General features: G+C 57.9%; 1 protein-coding gene across 1 annotated transcript; it reads left to right on the forward strand.

The window, feature by feature from the left end:
- The first annotated feature begins 6027 nt into the window (after positions 1-6027).
- LOC116464089 (heparan-sulfate 6-O-sulfotransferase 1) lies at positions 6028-12611 on the forward strand. Its single transcript, XM_032754208.2, has one exon. It carries the CDS (start codon positions 6125-6127, stop codon positions 6731-6733), a length of 609 nt encoding a protein of 202 aa, XP_032610099.2. The 5' UTR covers positions 6028-6124; the 3' UTR covers positions 6734-12611.
- The last annotated feature ends 3068 nt before the right edge of the window (positions 12612-15679 follow it).

A 15679-nucleotide genomic window follows, 5' to 3' on the forward strand; every position in this document is an offset into this window, starting at 1 on the left:
TGTCATCCAGGTGCGATCTCAGCTCATTGCAACCTCTATTTCCTGCATTCAAGTGATTGTCCTGCCTCACCCTCCCAAGTAGCTGGGAATACAGACATGTGCCACCACTCCCAGCTAATTTTTGTATTTTTAGTAGAGACAGGGTTTTGCCACCATTGGCCAGGCTAGTCTCGAACTCCTGACCTCAAGTGATCCACCCACCTTGGCTTCCCAAAGTGCTGGGATGAGCCACCACGCCCAGCCTTTGCCCCTTTTTTCCTAGAGCTTCTGTCCCCCTGCTCCTGACAGGCCCAGTGGGATGTTTTGCTGACATCCTGGAACCGCCCCCTGGGTTGGAGCCCCTGGCTCCAAGTTTGTTTTTTTTGTTTGTTTGTTTTGTTGTTTCTTTTCCTTTTTTGCTAAATGAGATGCCTACTCCAGGATCTTCCTAAAATAAGATTCACAGAAGGTAAATTTCCTAAGTCTTTGTATGTCTGAAGACGTCTCTACTGTCCACACTTGATTGATAGTTTGGCTGGATATGAAATTGAATTGGTCATTTTCCCTCTGCCTTTTGAAGACCGTGCTCCAACGGTTTCTAACATACGGCATTGCAATGGAGAAGCATGCCATTTATGTGTTGTTTTTTCTGTCCAGATGCTTCAAGGGTCAACTTTTTAGTCCTCTGTTCAGTCCCCACATTCATTTGCTCGGCACTTGGTCAGCCATTTCAGTCCCAGTGAATGATGTCCTCTGGTTATTTCTCTCATCATTCTCCTCTATTTTCTCTCTCCCCTCTTTCTGGAAACCTTGCTGGCAGGCAGTTGGAGCACCTGGATGGACAGACCCTGCTGGATAGTGATGGGCACAAAGCCCCTACTTTGTGGGGTCCCAGGTGTCAGTGCAGGGAAGACTGCTCTGGGGCACAGACCCTTCAGCAGGGGGTGCGGGGCAGGGATTAGATGAGCCTGGGCTCCTGAGGGCAGGGGCTGGGGACCACCTTGAGTGTGCAGACCATTCCTCGAACCTCTGAGCCGTGAGCTGCCACCCCCTTGGCACCTCCAGAGAGCACATGTCAGAGAGCTGCTTAGATCTGGGGTGGGCCATTTGGGGATCCTCTGCACCTCGCCACACCCCGTCCTCTTCCTGCTTCTGTTTGACACCTCCACCCTGCCTTTTGGCAGACGACAGACTGGAGAGTGAACAGCAGATGCATCTGGCAATGCATGCAATGGAGGAAAGAGGACGGAGGACAGGGCAAGGCGGAGCTGGGGCACCAGGCCGAGGATGGCCAGGACGTGCCTGTGGCCAGCAGTGCCTGCAGTGTTCGGCAGAGGGAAGGGGACAAGGCAGAGGGGAGGGGAGGGCTCTGCGTGTTGGGCATGGGACTGGACGCCTCTGGCTCCTGAAGAGTCCCGCCGGCTGTGGAGGGGTGTGCCAGGTAGGGTCTTCCATACCGTTCAGGCAGGGGTAGGTAGGAACTGGACGGTGGCCAAGGGCAGGTCACCCTGCCTGGATCAGCTGTCACATCTGCAGAAAGGGGCAGGAACACCCACGTTTGGCTGCTGGCCTCACAGGCAGCTTCTAGAGTCTGGCTGGCCCTTTGTCTATACCACAGGCTGTGTCTAGGGGACAGAACCAGGGGACCCAGGGCACGGCAATGTTCTGAGCAGAGAAGGTGCACAGGGAGCCGTGGAGACAGCGTAAGCCATTGGGCCTTAGGGCGGGGGCCTCGGTCAGCTCCTCAGGCTCCCCCAGGCGCAGTGTCCATTGCGCCATTTTGTTACAAGATGCAGAGCCGCTGGGCCAGCACTGCTAATATCTTTGCACACACCTGCCTCCCTGGTGTGGTTCCCCAGCAGCTGTCCCTGCAGCGGGAGGCCTTGGTCCAGAAGGGTTATGTGGGACATAGGCGCAGGAAGGACAGTTGAGGCTGACAGGCTTGGTCATTCCAGGGACCATGAGGGTTTCGGCTGGCTCAGGTGCCCCTTGCCCCCGCCGTTGCCCCTGTTGGTGCCTGCTAGGCCTCCTGTGCACGGAAGGCCTCGGCAGAGGAGACAGCCAGGCCTGGGGCAGTAAAGGAGAAAGCGTCACCTCCAGTGCTCTGAGGGCCCCAGACTTAGATGGCTTTCAAATGAGTGTCTGTCTTCAGCAGCTCACCCTCCCAGCTTTTTCAGAAACCAAAGAGTAAATTGCTCACAGCTTCTCTAAGTGGCTCACACACGAAAAACCCGAGTCATTTCAATGGCTGGACCCAGAAAATCAAGCCCTCTCCTCTCCTCCCTGTCTCTGGCCCCCAACTCTGCCTTAGTTGCACCGGGGTCTCACTGTCCCCTCAAGACACTGCCCCTGCAGACGCAGGCAGAGAGGCCTTTGTTCCCCTCAGCTGTGTTCCGTAGAGAGGATGCTGCCACCCTCACCCATGATGGTCCGTAGGTCGTGTACCATCTGGGGCTACTAGAGCCGGCCCACCGTGCATACCACTCGTGCCTGCTGAGTGCTCTGGGCTCCTCTCGCACTCCTGCACTGGCAACCGCTTATCTTTTTGAGTTGGGTCTTAAAGGTGGAGGAGAGGTCTGACCAAGGGGCGGTCACTCATGCTGGCATTCCAGTGAAGGGCATGGCCCATGCAGAGACCAGGGATGATGTACCCGTGTGCTCCTACCTGCAGACCGTGATGGTGCTGGGGAGGGGAGAGGAGGGGGCACCAGGCCACATCGGGAGGGCAGCAGGTGGACGCTCCAGCCCCTCCGCGGCAGAGGCCCTGAGCTTCGCAGGGGTGAGGAGGCTGTCATTCGGAAAGGTCGCTGCCAGGGAGAAGGGACTTAGAGAAGGGAGCCTTGTGGCTGTGGCCCATGGCTGCCCTGACCACCAGGCTCCTGACTTTGGGTGGCCAGGGACCGTCTGAACCCCCAGGGGATCTGGGTGTGGGGTTGGCGTAGGCCATGTCCTGGCCCTTCCCAAGATGCCTGCTTCACTTCCGTCCCTCTGCACTCTGGTGCTGACCTGGCATTTGCGGTTATGTGCCCTAGTGGCAGCCGCTCGAGCTTGGCTGCCAAGACCCACGGTGTGGTCAGACCATGTGCCCCTGAAGAATGAGTTCATCCCAGGAGGGGGAAAGCCCTCGGGTCCATCGGGGCCCTCGTGCCCACCAGTCACTGCAGGCCGGGATTGTGGTAGGTGGCGGCCGCAGCTTTGAGTGCTGCCTCTTCTGGGGCTGTAGCCGCCCACTGTGAGCAGGAGGGTGAGGGCAGGTGGAGTCTGTCTTGCCATGAAGCTGGAGGCTTTGACAGCAGGGGCGGACAGAACTGAGCAGAAATACCTCACAGCCTGGCCACGAGCTCCCCGCTTTGTGCTCTCTCCCTCGCACTCCCCCGTGTTCTGCACCCCCAGAGCTGAGGAGCCAGGGTCCTTGTCCAGGAACAGGCTGGATGGAGGCTGGTGCCTGCATGCATTCCCAGGTGGGAGCCAGGCAGGTGACCCGGACCCTCCACCCGCCCAAAAGCAGCCCTTCCACCAAGGGGACCTCACACCACTCCTGCCTGCTCCCTCAGTCATTAGGCCCAGCGCTGGCCAGGTGGCTCCACACATGACCAGGAGACTCTAAGGCTCATCAGCGTCTCCTGGAGCCTGCACGATACACACACACAGGCACAGGCTACACCATGGGAGACCCCATCTGCAGGGTGCCAAGCCCTTGCATGCTCGGGCCTCTGATGGGATCTGTCCCTCCTGCTAACCAGGCACAGGGCAGCTTGCTCTGCAGGCCTTCCAGTCAGCTAGCACAGACCCTGGCCAGTGTCATGACTCTGTGGCCCTGGGCAAGTCACACACCCTCTCTGGGCCGTGGGCAGAGAAGCTCATGATGGAGGCATGCCTTGGGCTGCAGAGGATGGTCCCTGAATGAGTGTGGGGCTGGGGCTGAAGGACCCGCCTGTGGGCACGGGGCGCTGAAAATGGGAGAGGAGCTGAGCCATTTGCGCTTCCCGGACGGGGCCTGCTGCACCATGCACAGCGTGTCCTTGCCCTCAGAGTCACCCTTGGGGCCAGTCAGAGTCCTTGTGGCTGTAACTCACAGGGTCATTGGCTGGGGCTAGGAGGGCAAGCCTCTCTGTTGGTTGACACATCACACTGGTTTTCTGTGTTCAGAAGAAACCCCCCACACTGGCCTGTCTCCATCGTTTTGGTCAGGGTCCCACAGGAGTGGGGAGCGGAGGTCCATGCAGCCCTATGCCTCCCCTGGACACAGGGTCAGCTAGGAAGGGCATGGATAGCCTCTCTTCTGAGCAGTCAGGGCCTCGTGAGCCCGAGGCGGGAGACAGAAGCCTGCCCCAGCCGCCTCGGGCCCTTACTCCCTGGCCCTTGGTCATTTTTGTTTCTAAAACATTTGTCTCACCTGTTACCTGAAGAAGATCCCGCCCTCTGGCCCTTGAGGCCCTGAGTGCCCAGGAGCTGCTGCCATCAGCACGGATGGGTGGTACCAGGCAGGCGGTGGGTGCAGGGTGCTCGGGGAGGGCCAGGTGTGCCTTGGGGCATGTGAAGTGGGAGCCTAGAGCAGGGAAGCTGAGGCCTGCTCTCGCCCCTGCTGCCCACAGATTGTCTGCCCCCTGGAGACCGGCTGTGCCTGACCCTGGGGTCGTCAGCTCAGTCCTGCCGGGTCCTCCCTCCACCCCTGGGAGCTCCTCAAGGGCAGGGTCTGGGCCTGCCAGGCCACAGAAAACACCGGGCGGATGACAGCTGCCTGTCCCTTCCTCGGCAGTCTGCATGCAGTAGTGCTGGCCTTGCTGCCTGCCCCTGGAGCCATCACTGGCTACCTCACCTGCTTCAGAGCTGCCCCCGCTGGGGCTTTCTGACATGTCCTCATAGGCGGGGGTGGCCTGCAGGGGCACCGCACCACCTGTCAGGCACTGTGCCTCCCCCTCACACGGAGGTGTGTGGTCAGATCAGGCAGTTGCCAGCGGACACCAAGAAGCACTTTGTGCTCCCCAGGGTCCCCCCATGCCCCCCACCCTCGCCCCTGCCCAGGGTAGTGTGAGGGGAGGAGGGGAGCAGTGTGGGTACACCTCCATGTTGCCATCTGGGGAATCCTGGCGGTGGGTCAGGGCCCTTCTGGAGCTGCTCCCCCGGGCAGTGAGGGGCCCTGTGGGCTCCTAGGCTGCCTGCCCGGCCCTGGTTCTCCTTGGCCTGAAGCCCACCCACCCCAGTGTGGACAGGAGCCAGGAGGAGGAGCCCTCTAAGAGTGACTGCAGCCTCCCCCGGGGCTGACCCCACACACACACCAGGCACATCCACAGCCACCACCACATTTGACCCACCTGTCCAGTGTCTTGACGCCTCCAGTCCAGCATCATAGCAAGCCTGGCAAGGACATGTTTCATGCTGGGCTCCTGCTACGCAGGGGAGGGTGGGAGGTGGAGCCTTCCTTGAGTCGTTTCTCCCTTGTGCACGCACCGTTACATACTGTGCAATGCGTTGGCGTCTTGGGGGACAACCCGCCAAGTAGAGTTGGAGACTGTAAAGTCATGGCTTCCCCTGGGGTCCTGGGCTGGCTGGTCCGCTGGGCCCCCCCACCCACCACCAAGCCTTGGCAGGACCCTGGGACTGGGACTGGAGGTGCCCCTCCCTGGCCCCTGCCCACCCTCTGCTCCTGCTGAGTAGCTCTTTGGGTGGCACCGTGCCCAGGCTGTAAACAGCTGGTGAACACTGCTGGTCTCAGGCAGCTGTGGCTCTGGGACCTCCCTGGATGAGGTATTGGTGGCTCCACCCACCAGCAGAAAAAAGTCAAGGTTGTCCCTCCAGAGGAGCCAGGCCAGGTGCTGCAGGGCACTGTGGTGGTCACCCTGGGTAGCCATGTGACTGTGGCATGCTCCTTGGCATCTCTGATACCAGGTTTTGAAACGGCTGTTTGAGAGCTAAATGCAAGAGTTGGTTGGCATCAGAGGTGAAGCCCAAACTCCTGTAGTGGGAACTTTGACTCATAGCAGCCCTGGTAGCCCCCCTCATGCTGCGTCACAGCCCTCACCTCCTCTCCCCGTCTCCTTGCAGGAAGTTCTACTACATCACCCTGCTACGAGACCCCGTGTCCCGCTACCTGAGCGAGTGGCGGCATGTGCAGAGGGGTGCCACGTGGAAGACGTCGTTGCACATGTGTGACGGGCGCACTCCCACACCTGAGGAGCTGCCGCCCTGCTATGAGGGCACGGACTGGTCGGGCTGCACGCTGCAGGAGTTCATGGACTGCCCGTACAACCTGGCCAACAACCGCCAGGTGCGCATGCTGGCCGACCTGAGCCTGGTGGGCTGCTACAACCTGTCCTTCATCCCCGAGGGCAAGCGGGCCCAGCTGCTGCTCGAGAGCGCCAAGAAGAACCTGCGGGGCATGGCCTTCTTCGGCCTGACCGAGTTCCAGCGCAAGACGCAGTACCTGTTCGAGCGGACGTTCAACCTCAAGTTCATCCGGCCCTTCATGCAGTACAACAGCACGCGGGCGGGCGGCGTGGAGGTGGATGAGGACACCATCCGGCGCATCGAGGAGCTCAACGACCTGGACATGCAGCTGTATGACTACGCCAAGGACCTCTTCCAGCAGCGCTACCAGTACAAGCGGCAGCTGGAGCGCAGGGAACAGCGCCTGAGGAGCCGCGAGGAGCGCTTGCTGCACCGGGCCAAGGAGGCGCTGCCGCGGGAGGACGCCGACGAGCCGGGCCGCGTGCCCACCGAGGACTACATGAGCCACATCATTGAGAAGTGGTAGTGGCGGGGAGGCCTCTTGGGGGGTGTGGGGGATAGAACAGGACAGATGACAGGTCCACCCAAGACTGTCATGGGAAGAGCATCCCAAACCTGCTCCACAGTGGTAGCTGCGTCCTGAAAAAAAAAAACAGAGCAGGGACGTAGTGGGGCTGGGTGGGGATGAGGGCTTGAGGAATCAACAGGTGCAGCCCAGTGGGTGAGAGGAAAGCGTGCTCGAAGGATGCCATGGTCAGGGCAGGGCCTCCAGAGCAGGTGTTGTGCCTGCTGTCCTGGCCCCCTTGGATTTATCACGAAAACTGAAGGTTTGCACAAGAGACGAGGACAGCGGAAAGTGGACCTGCCAGGCCGGGAGTGTGTCCCTCACCAACTATGCACACAGCACTCGCTCTTAGCTCCTCTGTCCGGGCTACTAGGAGTGAGACCAGCTTCTGGCAACTGCCCCAGCTCCAGGCCATCCCATAGCCCCTCCCCTCCTGGCTGCCCCCAATGTCCCAAGGCCTGGGGAGCCCCCAGCTCACCCATCTGTAGCTCCCTCAAGGTCAGGGCCCACCCCATCTGAGGCAGAGAAGACTCGAGTCCAGCCCCCAAGAAGCCTACTCGCCTCTCTGGCCCGTGGTCCTGCTTCATGCTTTGGGTCAGGAGGCCAAAGCTGATGTTCAGGCCCCACCCACTCCCTACAGTCCTCAGACCAAGGAGGGGTTTGGGTAGTGGGCCCGAGCTGCATTGCCAGCCTTCCGTGGGCCGACTGGCAGCCCAGGAGTGGGGAGGCTTTGGCCAGGGATGCTGCCACTTGTGCGTGAGTCCCCGGCTGGCCTTTGGAGGTGACCATCCAGGCATGCCTGGCTCAGACTGGAAGGGCTGGGGACCGAGGGCTCCCCTGCCTCTGTTCTCCTTTCTGACCCACTGGGATTTGCTAGCAGGCTGTCCCAGCCCCATCACCGAGACACGTACTCAAGAGCTCAAATACCACTGCTCCCACCAGTGTGCGGATTAAGTTCATCAGGCTTCCATCGGCTGGAGCATGGGACCGTAGCCCCTGCCCAGGAGCCATACCCTCGGACCACAGTGACTCTGGATGGCCAGGAATGGGGACTTGAGCTTTCAGATTCTCAACTAGCCTTGGCAAAACAGCTGTAGGTGGCCTCCCTGACAACAGACACTCAGCCCTCCCCACCCTGGCTCTCCTTGGATTTCCCCATGCTCCCCACCCCCTGGCAAAAGGCTGGCCATGCTCTGTTCCCAGCAGCCCCGCAGGTTTCCCCACTGGCTGCAATGGCCCTACTAAAAGCCATGTTGCATATCCGTTGTAAGCACGTGCACTGTGCCCTGTCCCCATTCCTTATGCCCTAGGAGGCCAAGCTGGTGTCTCTAGGAGGGCCCACACAGGCACCCTGGATCCCCCAGAGAGCAGATTGGTGTGCTCAGGCCGCCTGGCTGGGGTTGGCGGGGGTCCTCTCTCCTGCCCCAGCTTCCACTCAGCCACCACAGTTGCCCCACCATGGGGTGGAGACGTGGGTCACCATAGTCTTGGGAGCAAGCGCCTTCTGCAGCACAGGAAGGCGAAGCTGGGGTCAGATGAGGTTGCTACTCCTGAAGGTCTGGCATAAGGGCCCCACCCTCAGGCCTCCTACACTGGCCCCATTTTACTTTGGGGTCCAAGGACAGGGTGGTCAACAGGGCAGGGTGGACAGCGTGCCAGCGCCACACAGGGCCACCTCCCTGGGTGGATGCATCACACTAAGGAAGCGAGTGCCAAGGGGATTTAGTGGTGTGGCTCTTTCAAAGGGAGGCCAGGGTCAATGGGAATCTGCTCGGACACTCAACATTGGGGTGGGTGCACTCCTTGGAGGAGGAGGAATGTGTTCAGGGGATCGTGAGGTCTTGCACAAGACACGTGAGGCACCTTGACCTCCTGGCAGGAGGTGGACACCCAGCCAGAGGCCTGGCTCAGGTGGCCTCACCTTCGCCATGGGCTTCCTGGGTGCGCAGGCCTGAGCGCAGGTTGTTTTGTACGTATTGGAATGTGTTAACTTATGCCCCGCATCCCGATTGACACGGAAGCACGGGTCTTGTCTCAGTCTCTTCGCTGCATTTGGAAAGCAGTCTCCTCTCGGGCCAGCGCTGGGCTGAGGTGTCCAGAGGTGGCGGCAGCTGGCAGTGCCCTCAGCCCCCAAGTGTCCAGCCTGGCACTTCCCATTCAGGCCACCTGCGTTGGGTCAACGGTTCCTTTGCCAGCAGCATCTCCTAAATTGTAAGGACTCTGTCCACCCGGGGCCCTCCCAGGGCTGCGAGGACGGAAGCAGGCAGGCAGTGGAGCTAACAGCTTAGTCTCCAGGACCCCCAAACCTGCAAACATCCCCTCCTGGAGGGGGAAGCCAGGAACAGCAGAACTGCCCACAAAACAAGGCTGTGAACTTTTCGGGAACTGGAACTGTTTAACTTGAACCCAGGATCGTTTAAAGCTTTATTTATTTATAGCTTCTTCTTAAAAAAAAAAAAAGTGTTGAAGAAATTTTTTGGTTATTCATACAAAAAAAATGAGTTGATGATGGAAAAGCAAGTCATAATCATCTAATTGTTTTTGTCTAGGTCGAGAATGAATGTTAGCCGATGAAATAAACCCTGACAAGGAGTGACGGGTGTGCTGTGGTCTCTGCGGCCATAGCTGCCCCTCCCAGTGGGGTCTCACACCGAGTCCCAAGGGTGGGGTGCTTTGCACAGGAGCAGGAGGCTCAGTGAGGAAAGTCCCATTAAGTAAGGCATTCTGAAAGAAAAAATGGGACTTTGTCATCACCATAAAGAGTAACCATTTATTAATCATTAGTGATAGTATTTGGGAAGATGACACCAGTTGAGAGGGAGGCAGGTGCCACTGAGTTACATTCTCATTAACCTCTTCCCTCCTTGTCTTTTGAAATTTTGAAAGATTTCAGATGACAGAGAGTGGAGGAATAGTTCATGGACACCCACATGCTCTTGGCCTAAATTTTTCACCTTCTCTTATCCTGTGCCCACACTTTCTCATACACGCACACGCTTTTCTGAAACATCTGAAAGTAGGTTGTGATCATCAGAATACTGCACTCCTAAATACATCGGCTCGTGTATCCTAAGGACGTTCTGCCACAAAACTCAACCCTGTTATCCCAGCCCCCCCCCCCCCCAGTTTTATAACAATACAATATTTTCCAATATCCAGATCTTCCAGTTGTCCTAGAGATGTCTTCAGAGCATTTCGTAGCCCCAGGACCACACGGTGCTCCATGGACCTCTCCTGTCTCCTTGAATGGAGGAGAGAGTCCCAGGCACCCCTTCTTTTTTCGATTTTTCTTAGGATTGACATATTTGACTAATACAGACCAGTTGTCTTAAAAGGTCTGCTGATGTTGGCCGGGCGCGGTGGCTCACACCTGTAATCCCAGCACTTTGGGAGGCCGAGGCAGGCGGATCACGAGGTCAGGATATCGAGACCATCCTGGCTAACGCAGTGAAACCCCGTCTCTATTAAAAATACAAAAAATTAGCCGGGCGTGGTGGTGGGCGCCTGTAGCCTCAGCTGCTCAGGAGGCTGAGGCAGGAGAATGGCGTGAACCCGGGAGGTGGAGCTTGCAGTGAGCCGAGATTGCACCACTGCATTCCAGCATGGGCGACAGAGCAAGATTCCTCAAAAAAAAAAAAAAAGTCTGCAGATGTCATTTTCCTAGTAGTCAGATTTGGTGAAATTGGGCAGGAAGGCCCTTGGGCGAGGCACCTTCCGTCAGCCCAGGTGACCTGTGGCTCTGTTCCCTGGATGAGGGAAGTCCAGCCTCCCCACGGCCCCTGGGGAAACCCAGCCATAGTGGTCACCTGCCAGCTGGTACCTGCCACCATCCCAGTGACAAAGGTCACTGGGGTGTTTCTGGGAGGGTCACGGCTTGTACCCGCCACCATCCCAGTGACAAAGGTCACCAAGGTGTTTCTGGGAGGGTCACGGCACAAGTAGGACAGGAGTCAATGTAGCTGCCTTCTTAAAACCCCAGTCTCAGACTCCACGTCAACACACCTGCTCACGCCTAGGTAGAGTGCGGAAGGGAGGAGCAGAGGCCAGATGCCAAGAGGAACTCCCGGGTCCTTCCCGGACACTTCACGTGGAGGTTTATTTGGGGTGTGGACCAGCCCTCAGCCTGGCTCCTCCCTTGGGGGAGCCATGATGGAAGCTTCCTCCACTTTCTGATAGTACCACTGGGCTCTGTAGGGCCAGTGTCATGATCAAAGGTGAAATCAGACCTGAAAATACCTCACTCAAAAAGGGGGTTTTTCTCTTCCTACTTCTCTTTAGAGTTGAAGGCCACCTTTTTTTTTTTTTTTTTTTTTTTTCAGCACTGCCCCAAGTCTTCTCCCGGGACAGAAACACCTCATTCTGTCACCTGGCCAAAGGCCACTTTATTAAAAGTCCACCTGAGGCCAGGTGTGGTGGCTCACGCCTGTAATCCCAGCATTTTGGGAGGCCAAGGCAGGCAGATCACTTGAGGTCAGGAGTTCGAGACCAGTCTGGCCAACATGGTAAAACCCTGTCTCTAACCAAAAATATACAGCCGGGTGTGGTGATGCGCTCCTGTAATCCTAGCTACTGGAGAGGCTGAGGCAGGAGAATCGCTTGAACCTGGGTGGCAGGAGTTGCAGTGAGCCAAGATCATGCCACTGCACTCCAGCCTGGGCAACAGAGCAAGACTCTCTCAATAAATAAATAAATAAAGTCCACCTGAGCCAAAGACCCAGGAGGCTCAGGCCTGCCCCCTGCCCAGCCCTCATCTCCACTTCCTGCCCACTGCCACAGAGTCCCCACTGTGAGCATCAGGCTCACCCGATCCTCCGATGTCCCCTGCCCCCTTCTATCGTGCCAAGGAAACCCGCATCTGTCCTTGCTCCCGGGCCTCTGGGTTTGGACAAAGGCAGCTCCTCCACCACCCAGCCTCGTGGCCAGCGCCACATGCCTCATCCCTCCCACCCCGGCGTTCTGTCTTCACACTGGATGCTCCAGCCATGGCCAGCCACGGCCCTGTCCCTGGATGGGCCTGCTGGGCCTGCTCCCCACTGCTCCCCTTGGGCTTCATGCCAAAGCCATCAGGCCAGCATCAGTCCTCACACCCTGCTTAGCTGGGGGCACCTCTGCACACAGCGCTGGATTCTCTTCCTCGGGGAAGCTGGGCCCCAACTACCCCTACCTAGGTGTGGTCTCCCAGGTGCCTGGCTTGGGGCCCCAGTCCCCTTCATTGTGGCACAGAGAGGAGTCCATCCTCGGGCCACCCTCGCAAAGGTGGGAGCCCCAAGTCCTCTCCCGGGAGTGTACACCTGGACTCGGGGAGCTTCCAGACTAGGAGGACTCAGGGGGCACACAGTGTATACATGACATGAGGACACCTTCCTAGGAGGGCCTCACCTCAGGGCTCCAAGGACACCCCTGCGGGGAAAGCCAGGGTCTGACTCCCCTGACGTGTAGCAGCAGCAGAGAAACCTGCAGGAGTCGCTTTGTCAGATGAGGTCTTGGGTTCCAAGTGGACCGCTGGCTGCTGTTTGCGCCTGTGCCTCCATTTCCTTCTCTGTGAAATGGGAAGCCTGGGCCAGGTGCAGTGGCTCCCGCCTGTAATCTCAGCACTTTGGGAGGCCGAGGCAGGCGGGTCACCTGAGGCCAACAGTTTGAAACCAGCCTGGCCAACATGGCAAAACCCCATCTCTACTAAAAATATAAAAAATTAGCCAGGAGTGGTGGCGGGTGCCTGTCATACCAGCTACTCGGGAGTCTGAGGCAGGAGAATCACTTGAACCCAGGAGGCGGAGGTTGCACTGAGCCAAGATCATGCCACTGCATTCCAACCTGGCAACAGACTCAAAACTGAAAATGGTATATAGAGGAAGAAATGGGAAGGCTGCTGTGAGGATCCAGCTGCATCGGGGGAGCCAGGCCTGGCCCCACACCTGCCCACAAAGGCGGACAAAACACTGACCACAAATGAGCCACCTGGGGGACTTGCTGAAAGCACGGAATCCTGGCCCCACCCACTGCCTTGCCGCTGCCAAGCAAAACCCTGTGGGCCCAGCCTCTCCTGTGGGCACACCCACACACTGTCCCTCTCTCTCCCCTTTCTTTCCCCTAAAGGGCCATGACAGTTTTCCATGCAGCCCTGCTGGGCCCTGCCATCCTGCTCCCAGCCCCACGCTGAGAGGACACCTGTCTGCCTCCCTCCTGCCCGCCCTGCTCCCTGCTGCCTTTCACTGGCCTCCAGTTCTGTCTGCACGAACACTCCCAGCTCAGCCCCGGGCCTCGGGCTTCAGGTGGGACCTGGGCTCCTGGGGCAGACCCAGAGGAGGGTCTGAATTCATTCAGGACTGCCCATACTTGCCCAAAACGTGGCCTCTTTAAAGAAACTACCTACATCCTGTTAAACCAGTCGTCCCCTAGCAGGGACAGGGCGCTCACACATGGTCCCCCTCATCCCGCCTTGCAGAGGGATCATTGGTCTCGCCAGGATCACCAGCCTCTGCCTTCAGCAGCTCTACTGCAGGGGTGTCCAGGGCGGCAGGAACTCAGAGTCTAGTCTCTTGACTCGGGCGAGACACAGAGACCCCTTCTGGCCCAGTCTGTCCCCTCTGATGGATGCCCTGCTCTGAGCCCCCACCTCAGCCCCAGGTCCCCCTCGCACCCCAACCGTGTCTGAAGGCCCACTGCCGTGTCTACTGCACTGCACCCGGCCAGGCCTGCCAGACGCCCCTCGTAGGATTCCAGGCAGGAGCCACAGCCCATCTCCCAGCGCCCAGTCCCAGCAGAGGCCACAGCCATGGAGGGCTGAGGTGGGGTGTCTTCCCTTTCACCTGTGCCCCCAGACCCCGCCTTGCACCTTCTCACTGTCCCCTGCGACAGGGCGGCCTCACTGCCCTGTGCTCCCACCCCACTCTGTGGCTTCTCGGAGCCCTGTGATTTCTATGCAAGAGGAAGCCTGGGGACTTTGGAAAACACTTTTCTTTCTCAAACAAAAAGCCAGGCATTCAAGACAAGCCTCTCCAAGACTCCAGGGAGTCGGCCTGGAGCCGTGTGGCTCAGGCTCAGGAATGCTTCTTTGTTCCCCGCGGTGCCCGCCCAGCCCCAGAAGCCCCGAAGGCTCGGGTCCCAACCCGGGGAGCACCAGGCAATGTTGTTCACGAGGGCTGAGCGGGTGGGCCCACTGCCGCACAGCGTCCTCTCCGGGCAGCACCGCCTGACGATGCCTCAGGCACAGGAAGAGCTGGAAGGGGCCCTCGGCTCTGGGAGAAGGACTTCCAGGAGAGCTGGCTGAGCTAACAAAGGCCGCTTGTGTGACTCACGCGCTTGCTCAGGAAGCGGCCCTGCGCAGCCTGGCTGCTGCTTCTAGGATTTGCCGAGAAGTGCGGCTCGGGAAGTGGCCTGAAGTCGGTCCCTTTCCAGCGGGCACTCCATGAGGGCAGGGGTTTTTCTGCCTGGAAGATCTGAAACTCAGGCATTGTGGCAGAGCCTGCTAGCTGTGCCTTGGTAGTTGTTCTCCCCTCCTTCCTTAGTAGTAGAACCACTACGTATCAGCGGTGACACAGCCAGCCAGGATCAAGACTACACTTCCCAGCCCCCTTTACAATGACATGTGCTGTCACTATACCCTGTCGCCAACAGTTTGCAAGAGAAATGTTCCTTGCAGCTTTGAGAGACAATCCCGAAACAGAAGCAACTTACTCCCTTTCTCCTACTGAATGGCTACGATGAGGATGTAATGGCTGGAGCTCAAGCAACCATGTTGGACCACGAAGAAGATGCCATGTGGTGAGGGTGGTCGAGCAACAAGATAGGTCCTTGATGATTGCGGAACCACCCTAATAGCTTTGGGATGCCTACCTTAAGACTTTATCCATATAAAATAGAAATAAGCGTGTTCTGGCTGGGCGCAGTGGCTCACATCTGTAATCCCAGCACTTTGGGAGGCCAAGGCAGGTGGATCACCTGAGGTCAGGAGTTCAAGACCAGCCTGACCAATACGGTGAAACCCCGTCTCTACTAAAACTGCAAAAATTAGCTGGGCGTGGTGGCGGGCACCTGTAGTCCCAGCTCCTCAGGAGGCTGAGGCAGGAGAATCGCTTGAACTCGGCAGGCAGAGGTTGCAGTGAGCCGAGATAGCGCCACTGCACTCCAGCCTGGGTAACAGAGTGAGACTCCATCTAAAAAAATGTGCACCTTGTTAAGGCCACTGTTGCTTGGGGTTTCTGTCACTCTCAACTGAACCTAATGCTAACAACATTCCGGCCACTAAAGATCAGAGTCCTGCGAAGAGCACAGCTGGGGGCTGCAGCCCATTAACACCACCTTCCACCGACTGCTCAAGACACTGCTGCTGTCCTGGCTTCCTTTATGTGGAAGTGTTAAAAGGCCCAGAGAGGGGAAAGGAGCTTTTTCCTTTTGTACCTTTTGATTTTCAAAACATGTGAATGAGGCCGGATGCAGTGGCTCACACCTATAATCCCTGCACTTTGGGAGGCTGAGGCGGGAGGATTGCTTGAAGCCAAGAGTTCCAGACCAACCTGGGCAACATAGCAAGACCTTGTCTCTACAAAAAAATAAAATAAAATTAGACAGCAGTGGTGCTGCATGCCTGTAATCCCAGCTACTTGGGAGGCTGAGGCGAGAGGATCAATTGAGCTGAGGAGTTGGAGGTTGTCATGAGCCGAGATCAAGCCACTTCATTCCAGCCTGGGCAACAGAATGAGACCCTGTCTCGTGAAAAAGAAAGGAAGGGAAAAGAACGGGAGGGGAGGGGGAGGAGAAGGAAAAGAAAAGAAAAGAGAAAGAGAAAGAGAGAGAGAGAAAGAAAAAGAAAGAAAAGAAAGAAAAGAAAAGAAAAAAGAAAAGGAAGGAAGGAAGAAAGAGAGAGAGAGAAAGAAAAGGAAGGAAGGAAGGAAGGAAGGAAGGAAG

The sequence above is a fragment of the Hylobates moloch genome, unplaced genomic scaffold, assembly GCF_009828535.3.
Source record: "Hylobates moloch isolate HMO894 unplaced genomic scaffold, HMol_V3 SCAFFOLD_168, whole genome shotgun sequence".
In the NCBI taxonomy this organism is placed as follows: Eukaryota; Metazoa; Chordata; class Mammalia; order Primates; family Hylobatidae; genus Hylobates; species Hylobates moloch.